Source organism: Lagopus muta, chromosome 11, assembly GCF_023343835.1.
Source record: "Lagopus muta isolate bLagMut1 chromosome 11, bLagMut1 primary, whole genome shotgun sequence".
Taxonomy (NCBI): Eukaryota; Metazoa; Chordata; class Aves; order Galliformes; family Phasianidae; genus Lagopus; species Lagopus muta.
In genome coordinates this window covers 11,379,990-11,392,944 of record NC_064443.1, presented here as the reverse complement: position 1 = coordinate 11,392,944, position 12,955 = coordinate 11,379,990, and the positions used below count along the sequence as shown (strand labels likewise).

The window sequence follows — 12,955 nt, the reverse complement described above, 5'->3', positions numbered from 1 at the left end:
GTAAGAACAACAGGTTTGCAACATATGACAGCCCTGCCAGAGGATGGCTAGCTTTAAGGATAGCACAGAGGGGCTTGGGAAGCAGCCGGACAGCTACAGCAAAGCTGACACGGTTAGCAAAGAGGAGATACTGCAAGGCTTCAAGTTGCTGTATCTGCCACAGACATCCAATGGCAGACAGAAAGAGAATGAAAGTGAGCTTCACACACCCACCTCCTCAGGTCCACGAGTGGGAAGAAACTCCCTCAAAAGTGCAAAATTAACAAAATTAGATTAGCAAAACAGAGATGAGCTGCAAGCTGTTCTTTCACAGAAGGAAGGACCTTCAGCAGTCCACAAACTGGCAATTCCTAGCCTGAAACGATTCCTTTTAATTAGGTCAGCGCTTCCCATGCAACATGCTGCACAAAATAGAGTATTTCAGAGCACATGGACACCCGTTTGCCAGAGAAGAGCCAATACCGGAGGCAGAGCAGCAACCAGGAATCCTTCCATTCCTTAATACGTAAGTGAGATGAGTGCCAAGCACCCAACAGCCAGGCTCTCATCCTGCCCCGTTCTGCCCCCGCTCACCTGCCACGTTTCCACATACCTAGAGCTGTTTAGGAAGCAGCTCATTTGCCAGCATATGCTCTGTGCCTCAAATGCAAGTGTGAAGTAGGTACCGTGTGTGCGGGCAGACTGTGGCAACCTGGAGTCAAGGGCAGCCCTTCCCACCTGTGCGTGGGAACGGTTGGCAGGGAGCCACGCTGATGGCCCTGCCTGGATCCCAGTCGGCTATCTGCAGGCTGTTGGTGCTGCAGCAGCCCGAGCAACACGAGCACAACCATGCTGGAGCACAGTCACGTGCCAGCCAGTGTCCTGGCAAGCTGCTTTGGTGGCATCATCTTGCAGCAGATCCAGAAAACGTTCTTGTAAGCAGTTCCTGTCCTGCTGCGGTTGCCGTCCTGAGTCTCACTGCTGTCGCATCGCAGACACAGCTCCGAGGGCAGGTGGGTGTAGGGAGCAAAAGACACAGTGCACGTGCAGTCTCACCACTACCAAAGACCCAAAGCTAAGGAACAGCAGCTTCCCTGCCCCTCCCTGTGTTCACTGCACCCTCTCCAGATCAAAGCACCTCCTGCCCTTCGACAAGGGAGCTCTCTATGACTGTTGATCAAAGCAGCTCCTCCACAGCTTAACTCTTCAGACTACAGTACTACAGCTTTTGTTTAATTGACTTAGCAAAAGCACATTCAACCAAAGATTATCCATCTGCTAATCCACGTTAGCAGTATGTGCACACACACCAAATCCCTGACACAGATACAGGGTTTTTCTGCAGTGTCATGGGATGCTTAGATTATTAGCGGCTTGTAAAAGATGTCCTGTGTTTGCATCTAACAGTGCCCATTCACAGGCAAGGTCTTTGAGTCGATACACACTCTCTGCTGTACTCAGAGCTCTCAGTTTGTAGAACAAGATGCACCTTGTCCTACACTGTAAATCATCTGTGCTGCATCTTCACGCACGTTTGCCCTCACCAGATTGATCTTACCACTGGGATAAGCTAGAAAGGCTGCCTAGTGAGAGCCTGCCTTTCAAATCTGCCTTTGTACTGCTTTGCCTAACGAGAATCACCCAGGGACATACGGGCACCCAGGACATCTGGATGAAAAGCAGGACTCAAAGGATGGGATGACAAGGAGGCTGCTGTCACACCCCAGCTAAGAGAGGGGCTCGGCTCCTGCTGGCTCACCTGGCACGTGCAGCTCCTTCCTTTTGGACACCCCAGCTCCTTGCCCAGCAGCTTGCTCACATGCTGCTCATCTCTCGGCCAGCTTGCTTCCCCTTCTCATTCCCTGTTGAGCTCCCTGCCTGCCAGCACATGGACTGGGCTGTTTATGCAAACTGCCTGGAGGGTGCCTGCTGGCATTTTACAAGCAACCACTTTTCCTCTACTGCTGCTGCAGTGGTTAAGTGTTTTGTTGCTATGGCCACACAACCAGAGGATTAGGAAGTCAAGTACAGTAGTTTCTTCATCTTAAGAGGCTAGGGTGCTAACCTGCAGCAGTATTGCAGAGATAAAGGTATTTTTGGCATCACGATTAGTCTTTGTGCTACAGCCCTTCCATCCCAGTCCTGGCATTGTTCAGGGAGCGAGAGAAGTTAACTCTTCCTTCCATCACAGACATACCCTTTCTCTTCACAAAAAAGGACTCTAGTTTTCCTTCAAGATGAAAAATGGTGGCTGAAGATACTGTGATAACCGTTACCTGCATGAAGTTCACTGGGCAAATTCAGACTGACACAGCCAAACTGAGCGAGATCTCTCTTTGGAGACAAGCCCTACCATGCTCAGGCCACACAGATGTAAGGCACGTCATCATTCAACAAGGCAATGCACTGCTTGAGTCCTCAGCTAGCAAAGCTGCATCAATGTTATGTATCCTGAGGAGGCAGGCAGGGCAGAGACCAGAGTCGGGCTGATCTGGCAAGGGACTACAAGGCAAAGGAGCACAGTGGTGCCAGAAGACTTGGCTTCAAAGAGAAGCTCAGTTCAGCTGTTGCCTTGACAATTCCACCCACTCTCAGCAGGGTCTCCAGGCTCATTTAATGGGAGGGTGGTTGGACTAGATGATCTTGCAGGTCATTTCCAACCTTGTGATTCTGTGATCCTCTAGCCTGCATGGAGAGGAGTAGAGGAAACCCAGGTGACACCAGAGATGAAAGCATACAAATATACACCATCTCCAGCCAGCATGAGGCCAGCAGGTTACCACCTTTGCATCAGCTGACTTCACCATTTTGGCCTCACAATGGATTTTTCTGCTCTCTTGGTGTAAGGAGGTTCCCTCTTATCCTCTGTTTCACCCTATGCACATTTTTCCCCTGCTCAGCCCTTCACGCTGCCTTGTTCACAAAGGTCAACAGGGACCATGGATGGGCTGATACACCTTTGCTGTGTTGAATGGTTATAAAAACTTTATGTTGCAACAGAAACTAGTACAAAGGTCATAAAGGAATGCTTAGAGCAGAATCCAGAAAACATTTACCTCTTATAACGGGAATACTGCAACTTCTCAGAGTTATTCACTGGGAGAGTGAAAAGTCATCCCCAGAGACTGGCCTGGGAAGTAACAAGCTTCTGCACTATGCTTGCCTACTGCCTCAAGCCCTGGGGATGCCAGTTCTAAACACCTGACAGCCACGGGCACTGAACATCCAAAAGCTTATCAACTCCTCAACCAGACACAGCCAGAGGAAAGCTAATTACTGGCTTTACTAGCTCTGAGCCCCAGGAACACAAACCCCAGGGACTGCGATCAGCCCCTTCCTGTGGTGCTGTTCTGCCTACTCTATTTCCCTCCTTCGCTCCCACAGAGCAGAGGCCAACTGAAGCATTATAAACAGCTTCCAAAGCACTGCTGCAAGCTCACTACCAGGCAGTTTATGAGCCCAGTACTGAGCAGCCACCTATGTCTTGGGAATGGCATGAGACTGCAAGCAGCAGCAGAGGCATTGCTGTTACGAGCAAGAGCAGACCACAAGACAAGCTGCTTTCTCTCCAGTATTATGCTTTCTTCTCGGAAGACTTGTTTCATCTGACAGAGAATGCAGAGGTGGGCTCCAGCAACAACTGAAAAACATCCTATTGATCTCTTTCCCTGGGGAGAACAGTTAGCGTCATGTATGACAACTGTCAGTGATTTTGCTCTGGAATCAAGAACCTTGGTAAACAGTCATATAAATTTTCAATGCTCTACTTGTTTGTCACTATTTTCCACGTGATGAGAATGTACTAAAATGTGGCTGCTGGCTATTATGAAGGGAATTCACTCGAAAAAGACTCTTCAGAAAACCTGCAGAGACAACACAAGCGTTTGATGCTGTTAACAGCAACCTCTTATCTAAGAGACTCTTTATCCCCTGTCGGCCTAAATGCGTGGTGTTTGCTCCACAGGCTCTGTTCTTTCTTCCCTAGCTTAGCTCACCACTCTTACCTTGCCCTACTGCAGCAGCAGACTTCAGAAGGGTGCCAGATATCCTTTGTTATGGCATGAGATTAGACCCAGAATCACAGAACTGTGGGGTTTGGAAGGGATCTCTAGAGATCATCTATCCCAACCCCACCCCAGGTCCAGTCCCCATCTCCCAGCTGCACCACAGAACACAGCCTTTCAGGAGACCCTCAGGGCTGTCCCAGCACTCACAGCTTGCGTCCCTGCTCACCACCAGCAGCCAGAGTTTTTCACCCTGCAGTATCAGAAACATTGCTGAATGGAAAAGGGGCCTGGATAGCTGCAGAGTACGCTCTGCTTGGCTTGAAATGTTTCCTCCCCCCAAAACGCCACCACTGCATATCCCTGTAAATGCATTTGACAGAAGGAGTGCTATGAGAGCATGCAGAATGCAGAGAAGCCAGACCTTGTGGAATTGAGGCAGGTGTAAGGACAGGCAGAACAAACACCCAGTTGTTATTGGCACAGTTCCTCACTCCTCTAGATGGGCTGAGGCAGGGCTTGGTATTAGGTGGCAAGCACTTCCCACAAGTTCAAGCTCACCAAGAACAGGCCTCCTGAAGCCTGTTTGTATATACAAACCCATCTGCTCCATGGTTCTCAGAACTGTATGCAGGCAGTCGAGCACTCTTTACCCAGCTTTTGTTTTGCCGAGAAATGCTCTGCTTCATCCCATCTCACCTGGATCTGGGCACCTCCAGTGGGCTGCTTCCAATCCTCAGAAAGTTATCTGAATGGGTTGATGAGGAGGAGCTGGAGGACTTGACTTCAACCATCCCTGCAGAAGGCAGCCTGTCTTCAGACTGCTGTGCCCTGCTCCAGAGCACGGCCTGAGGTGATGACGCACTGCTCTTCCTCCTGCAGGACAGAAGATGTGGTTGAGAAAGCTGGCTTTCTCACATTTTTCAAGTAGGAATCCTTTCCACAACAGGCCACATTTCAACCAGCAGCTACAAACCCATGTTTCCCCCAAACCTGCCTCCTCTCAAGGAGTCACAGGTTGCACAGTGACTGGGGTACAGTGAGCTCAACCCTTTTAACCTGTTCTTTTACAGATCACCATCCACGTGACCTGCAATTCAGAGACAGGAGAATACATCAGCCCACACACATACTGTGAGCACTTTGTTTAGTCTAGCTGTAAAAACACCTCAAACAAGGGGCCTCCCAGCAGGGAAAGACCATTTCATTCTGTTCTGAACTCTACAAAGTGTACCAGCCGAGGAGCCCAGCCCAGGTGGGTGTTGTTGCCTACTGATGAGGGTTGCAGGGACGCTACACCAGTGTTATTTTCCTCTCCAGACACAGGTACATTTCAGTTTTCTCCCTCTGGGTGAGAACAGCCCACAATTTTGTTTTCTCTTCCAGCCAACGCATTTGCTCTTGTGCACAATTTGCTGTTCACTGCTGCATCAGATCTTAGCTCACATTACTGTCCAGCTACACGCTAAACAAACACACGGATTTGAAACTAATTCACATCACTGCTGCTCCACATTCAGGAGGTTCTCTTTTTTACATTAGTTTTTTTTTCCTGGAGAAGTCCCAGGAACGTTTCCCCTTTCAACAGCACAGTGAAATGGGCAAAGATATTGCTATGTACACAAGTAAATAGGAAAAAACTAAGGCAAATTAACACAAAGGGAAGATACAGTTCTTCCTGAAAAGGGCCCCCGAGCTTTCACTGAGATCAAGAACTGTCAGCAAGTGCAGCTAAAGACAGGCTCATCATACAGTGGGAAGCATGATATCCTCCCTTCACTTCTTGAAGTGTGTCCACCCTCAAACATCACACCACAGACTCTCTCAAGCATTATTCATCTCACGTTATCATAGCTGCCAACATCTCCAAGCACAGCCGGCAGTCAGGTTTGTAAAGCTAAAAAACAAATGCCTCTCTGTGCAAGCAGGCCTTGAGCCCACTTTTTTCAGGACAGTACAAAGATGTACACCCCTCCTAGCTATGCACAGCCCAACTCCCTACCAATGACAGTGTTTGTATAAGTTCTGCTTGCTCTCCAGATTACCCAGCCCCAACAGGCTGCAGCAAGACATCCATGCCTAGCTCCCTCACTAGCACTTGTGCAGGGCTCACAATGCATCACAAAATCAAGCCCTGATACATACAAGTAAGATGGGATGTCCTGCAGTGTGCTCTAGCCACTGCCACATCTTTTCAAGATCACACATGTGCTTTGGGCTGCATGATCCAGTCCACGTGTCCTGAGCATCCCACAGCATAGCTCAGAGCAATGTAAACTTCTAGTTTCTTACTCTGTAGACATGCAAATGGAAAACTCTTCTCTACTTGCTGCAGAATTTTTGCTGTGGATAGGTAGGCTCTTTGTGTTAAAGACGACTCTGTAATTAAAAATTGGCAAATATGGTTTGGGTGGAAGGAGGGCAATATTGCTGTCCTGTGATTCTGCAGGAAGATTTTCTCTTCCCTGCTTCAGCGTTTTATAAATTGACTCACAAAGTGCCTTAGAAAGGCTGCTGCCACTAGCATGGCTGTAGGCTCAGTCCCAGAGGATTTCCAGCTGCCTCCAGCACAACCCAGATTTAATTTAAAATAATTGCAATATAAAATAGCATCTTCATATGTGCTGAGGGAGAGGAGAGAAAAATTAAACTGAGAGGGGCAACTCTACAGAAAGGTTCTGAAATCCCCAAACAGCACCAGAAACTCCACAAGCACCACACCCGTGCCAGAGCAGCCATCAGACACTTTCCCCAGCCCCTGCTTCCAGACAGTCACTGATATACTCAGCAGACTCCTACAGGACCCTCTACCAGCAGGGAACTCCCATCATTTCATAGCCTCTCCCAGAAGTATCCTGAAGAAGCAACCTGTTTCCATCTCACACACTTTGTAGGCAGAGGGATTTAAGTTTTGAGGGGATTCTTGGCCCCATAGTCTACCTACCACTAACTGCACCATCTCCTGTATGAATTCTTGTATCAACAGATTAAATTTCATTTTAGGACAAGGAAGCTTTCTGTCTCTCTGCTGATCCCTGGGGAGGCTGTTGCCAAATGTCATTTTTCATGTAGTTCAGAATGATCTTTGAGAAGTGATGAAATGCTTTCTGGACAATGTTGAACAGCAAAGCTATTGAAAATGAACAAAAGCTGCTGTATCTCACTGGGGACACCCTGACATGGGTGTGGGGTGTTCTCCAAGTGGCAAAGCCTCTGATTACTGAATTCCTCTCCCCATTGTTGGGTATCTGCCACAGAGAGCAGACCTGGATAGTGAGGGATTTCAGAGCATTTTTCTACAGTGCTCAGTGCCTGATCTTTTTGTTCTGCATCCCACTGAGTGGTTATTTCCTCACCATGTTGCTTGGGCCTGTGCTCCCGCTGGCATCAGCTCCACTGCTTCATATGTGAAGCTCCCTGCTGCTCCAGGGGAGCTTTCCATCCCCAGGGAGAAGTCGCTGCTCAGACTCGTGGTGCTGCCTCGGTCTCTCTGCTCTAGGAAAAAGCAAACAGAACTACCTGAAAACCAGCCTGGTGTCACTTACTCTCCCTCCCCTAAAGCAATACTCTTTCTGTTTGCCCTGAGGGCCTAATGCTAGCAAGGCCCAAGGGAAGCATACCCATCTGTAGTCACCCTGTTGCTGGCAACCCAAGCCCCCAAGTGATCAACCATTACCAGCACCACAGGGCACTGATGCTCAGCAGAAGCACTCACTGAGCATGCAGATCTCTTCCAAGGTGAAGCCAGGTGGCAAACTCTTCCTTCTGGGGAAGAAAAAGTCAGGGTTACTTCAGCCATGTTTCAGTGCTGTGTGGAGGCTGGCCATAGCCACAGCCCATCTCTGCTGCACACAGCAGTGGGACATCAGCTGCACAGGGGCAAAGGAGAGGGGCTGGTGTGCAGCACTTCCTAGCAGTCCCAGCCCACACACCCCGTGCTTTGACAGGCTGGCAACAGGCTGCAGGCAGTCACGTGCTAATTCAGAGCCAGCAGACTTCTGCAGGGCACAGCTTGCTTCTTCTTGCCTCTCCTGAACTAGGAAGAGGTTAATGCTTAGCAGCCTCTTAAAAACCAGCCACCCCACTCCCCCCAGCAGTGCTGGACAGTGTGCACATCTTTTGGTCCATCCGTGCTAAAGCAGCCACATAGTCATTAAGTAGAAGCACATTTCAGCATGGGCAGTTTTTCAGAGCACAACGTGGCACCTCACAAGCCTCGGCCCCATTTTGCAGCCTTCAGAGTGCTGAATAAATTAAGGAAAACTGGGCCAGGACACCAGGGCTTCCATCTCCCCAAAGGAACAGCATTAACGAGCTCCTTGGCTCTGCAGCCCGTGCAGCATCAAGCACAGGCTCCTTACCTCTGTGACTTCACACCAGAGAACTCCTCAGAGGTGATGTGCTTCAGAAAATTGAAGCAGAAAAAGAAAATCTAAGCAAAGAGAGAGAGAAGAGCAGTTCAGAAATGAGCCTAGGCTCCATGCAGCCTCTTATCTTGGTGAGGAGATGCTGGCAGGAGGGAGATAGCAAGGAATCTGGAGCTACCAAACTGCAAAGGGCTGCCAACATTCCATCCTGGCCTTCTCGTACACCTGAGCAACTTCAGATACACATCCTAGAACCAGCACAAGCAACTCCATGCATCTGTGATGGCACATATGCCATGAGCAGCACCCAGGCAGGAGGGCAGGCATTCAGGACTAACACACAAGACTACAAACTTCCAGGAGTCTTAGGACTCCCTTCTTGTTGCTGAGCAAGTCCTGGCACTCCTTTACCAGGAGCCTAAACACCAACAGCTGAAGTGTGGAACCAGGAGGACTGACACCAACCAACCAAACTGTGGTCCTAAAGACACATTCTCACAGCTTATGCATCCAGAAGTACAGGCAAGGCTCTGACCTCTCATCTCCAGCACCTCAAAAGTCCTTTTGAAGCCCAATCAAACTACTGATGTTAGCAGGAAGCAGGCAACGAACACTGCTATCATAAACAAGTACCCTCAAAACAGAAAGTTCAGGTACTGTTCCAGATGAGACACTCACCTCTTCTCCCTTATTGAGTCGATCGACTAACATGTGCCTGGAGGGAGAACAAAGATGAGAGGTCACTCACACACCCAGAAACCAGGATTAGCAGAGGAGCACAAGTTTGCTTGTGGATGTCATCCTTAGTGTGCCTACCCGAAGAGAAACCAGTCATAGGCCACCGTCAGGTAGAGAATCTCAGATGGCTCCAGGGACACGTGGATCAGTCCATCCTGTGAAGCAAATGAGAGGCAGTCTTCAAGCAGCAATTCTGGAGACTGGGATTTGAGTGTGTATGATCTACAGAAAACTCTTGTGGCAAAACAAGAAGCCCAGCCTGCTCTGTTCTTCCTGCAGAACGAGACAGACACCCTCCTGGTTACTGCACACAGGGTTCCAAACCCTGACAATCTTGGCAGTCTTCAGGACAAAGAATCCCCTGAGCACAGCTGCAAATACCTTGTTCTACCTGCCTGTGATACTGAGTCTGATGGCAGGACTGTGTGTGGGACTCCACATCAAAGCCAGTCCACACACTCTCTGAAGCCAAGATAACTAAAAGGAACCTTAGCAGCTCCCACCAGCTTTTTCTGTGTGACACTGCCACCCACCCTCCAAATAATCAGGCCTACAAGATCAGCTGGGTACTCACAGCCCATAAGGAGAGGCGCAGTAAGGAGATGAAGAGAGGAGTTCGATCCCAGCCGGATATACAGTGCACCAGGAGCCCGCTGTCATCTGGTCCAGGTGGGAGCAGAAAGGAGAGGAAACAAATGGATGTTATAACAAGAGTAATTACTTTTCTTTATGGCAGATCTGTAGTGACAAGCTACTCTCCGTCCCCACAACCTGAGCTCAAAAACAGAGCTGTCACCAAGTCAGAACATTTTGTCTTGAACAGGGCAGCCAACAAACCTGAACAGAGCTTCCTGGGTTGTCAGCAACCCTGGCTGACGGATTGTCCTGTTTCTGACAGCTGCTCAGGACATGAAGTCACTAGGTATGAACATCATTTTGCTGCCCAGAGTATATACTCACCCAATTACAAACCACTATCACAATCTATCCCCATATCAGAGATACTGCTCCAACTGAACAGTCTTATCGGCCTTTCTGACTGATACAAACTGAGCAGAGGCAAACACTGGGCACCACTCCACTGCTCTCCAGAGAGAAAGTCCCAGCAGTGTGTCCCAATCTGCAGGAGAGTCTGCATTGGGCTGGGCAGGCAGAACAGCCATGGCTCTATCTGACCAACAGTGCTGACTTTATAAAGTCACTGTATGTTCACAGGGAATGGCACAGCAACTTATGGCAATACATCCCCTTCAAAAGGCTGGGGTGACTGCAGTGACAAAAGATGAAAGGAACTCCAGAATAGCTGCCTCATGAGACTTCAGACTGGGGGGATAAAACACAGGTGGTCCAAAAAATAACAACTAAGAAGCAACAAGGAAAGGAGCAGCCATTTTTCTTTCTATTCAGCTTTAAATCAGTAAAAACTTTAGTTTTGAGACATCCTTCCTGCTCTGTGGAATCTTCATGAGATGAGCAAACATCTCTTTAAGAAGAAAGCTGGAGTGCTGAGGTGTGAGGACCATCACCCTCTTTTGAAGAGAGAGAAGTGAAGCTTTCCATGAAGGGACTCTTTGGTACTGGGAACTGACCCACAGCTGCACTATCAGCTGATCTTCTGGAGAAAGCAACTGCTCCAGCTGGACTGCTGGGAGAAAGGAGTTTGCCTTACCATCACTATTGATGATAGAGATCAGCAGCTTCAGGTAGTTCTGCGTCTGTTGTACGAGGTCCCAGCTCTGTGCAGGAAAAGAAACGTTGAAGATAAGCAGGAGGTTGTTCTGTGGTTTAGAGCTTGCCATACTCCTTGTTTGTCTACCAGAGAAATAACTCCATTTGCTGGAGTGACGAGTTTCCCCTTGGTTCTCTAACCACTCCCACCCAAGCTCTGTAAAAGGTGCTCTGGTCTGGCAGGAATATAAAAAATTAAAACAATTAAAAGCTATCATTACTGTCTGTGTGACTGGCACATAGCCTGTTTGCCTGCAGCCCCAAAGCTCCAAGCAGACCGTGCTCAGACTGAAGCGAGCCGGTAAACACCCACGGAGTGCTGACCCAGTTCTGCCCCCACACGTGTGCACTTAACAAAATGCTTTGGCAGCCATGTTACAGCTGTGTGTGCAATGCAGGGAGAAAGACAGGGTGAGCAGAACAAGATCAGCAGCCCAGCCCCACAACCTGAGCACTTCATCCCGAATTCTCTGACTGACTGCTGCAGGCTGCTCCAGGCAGGCACTGGGCTTCTGCAGAAACATCCAAGTGGCAGCAACATCACAGAGGGGCTCTGAACTCAAAGACCTCCAGCACTACAAGAAAAAAAGGTGGAGCACATAAGAAGATGCTCAAGCATGCCACCCGCAAGCACTGCTGTGAGAAGACGCAGGGAATTTTAGCAGTCTGATCAAAGCCAGAACTCAATCAAGGAACATGGGATGGCATGAGCAAGAAAAAGACAAGGAGAGGGACAAATGTTTCATTAGGACAGTGTTACTGGGGTAAGAGATGTCGACCCCCAGCAACAGAACACCTTGCTGTGTGCACGCATGTTGTGCAACTACACCTGTAACTCCTGCTAGGAAGAACATACTACCCTGCTCTAAATCCTATGCAACAAGAACAGTAGGGAAATGGGACACACACGAAACCCAGAGCAGAAAACACATCCTTCTAAGGTCTTATCTGCCCAATTGGACCCAACCTTGAGCTTTTGCCTGAAGGAATCACTCCTTTATCTCTTTCATCCTTCTACACTGCAAGCCAGAAACTTGTTTTCATCTACTCCATACACAACCTGAAGTTTGTGCTCAGCAGCAGCACTGCCCAACAAACACCTTGTCTGGGGATCGCAGTTCATCACACCTTGAGCACCCTGTTCTGACAGAAATCTTCACAAATAACATTCAGACTGCTCTTCCTCAATTGTATGACTGATTTCAGACTTGAGATTTTGCGTCTTCTACAGCTTTTCTTCCCTAGATTGAAGGTTGCTTTAGAATGTGTATTTTCTTCCTGTAAATGTACTTACACATTAATCAAGTCAATCCCCATCACCCTTGTGATTAGCTGAACCGACCAAGAACTTTAGCCTTAAGTGAAGCACCTCCAATCCTCAGATCATTTCATTTCTGCATCTATTTCTTACGCCCTCTTCAATTATTAATATCCTTTCTAAAATACTGGCTGCTCAGTATTTTATTGAACAACTTTCTAGTCATAAACAAGCTGAGGTCCCATTAGTTCTGCTTCAACACTGCAAGCTACTTCTGTGTGATTCTGCTTATGCTGGCACTCACAAATTATTTTCATGCTGACAGACAAACAGTGCCCCAGCACTTGGAGTTCTGCTGATCCTGTGGTGCTCCCAGCTGCAGAGCAGCACACGGCCTGTTGTCTCAAAAGCTGGGGGACTGGCAGGCCCACTGCTGTGTGAAATGGCACGCACCGATCGATACAAGGTGATGTTCCCTTGTGGGAACCAGGACAAACATAAGAGTTAATTGCCAGCAGTGATGCTGTGGCAGCAATAAGTGATGGAGACACACTGTGCTCAGTTACAATTCTCTCCTTGGCTGTATGAGGACAAACACATAGCATATTCACTAAGAAGGTGCCTAGTTATTGTGGCTACTACTCACATAAGGGAAAGTCGACCTTTCTTCAGTGGCTCCATAGCCAAGAAAGCCTGCCTATTGCAGGCATGTGCTAAGATTGCTAAGAAGCAATACTGCTTTTAATTTCCTGGCACATTCCTTGCCTTATCTCCCTAATGGACTGCTAGCTTACACAAGCTACAGAAACAGATTTGATGTTAGTGTTAACTGCCTTGGGACATGCCAAGCCACAGAGCTTTTGCGGAGAGGATTTCCACTG

The 12,955-nt window shown here is 48.5% G+C and overlaps 1 protein-coding gene across 4 annotated transcripts in view; it reads right to left on the bottom strand.

Annotated features, from left to right (window-relative positions):
• MTMR14 (myotubularin related protein 14) overlaps nt 1-12,955 on the bottom strand; it is a 30,087-nt gene that overhangs the window by 6,489 nt on the left and 10,643 nt on the right. For all 4 annotated transcript variants that reach the window (XM_048957102.1, XM_048957101.1, XM_048957103.1 and 1 more), the window contains 8 exons: nt 10,758-10,824; nt 9,663-9,748; nt 9,167-9,243; nt 9,029-9,065; nt 8,345-8,415; nt 7,699-7,748; nt 7,340-7,478; nt 4,683-4,859 (listed from right to left, as the gene is read on the bottom strand). In XM_048957102.1, the coding sequence (XP_048813059.1) occupies nt 4,683-4,859; nt 7,340-7,478; nt 7,699-7,748; nt 8,345-8,415; nt 9,029-9,065; nt 9,167-9,243; nt 9,663-9,748; nt 10,758-10,824 (704 nt within the window). The remainder of the gene's footprint in view (nt 1-4,682; nt 4,860-7,339; nt 7,479-7,698; nt 7,749-8,344; nt 8,416-9,028; nt 9,066-9,166; nt 9,244-9,662; nt 9,749-10,757; nt 10,825-12,955) is intronic.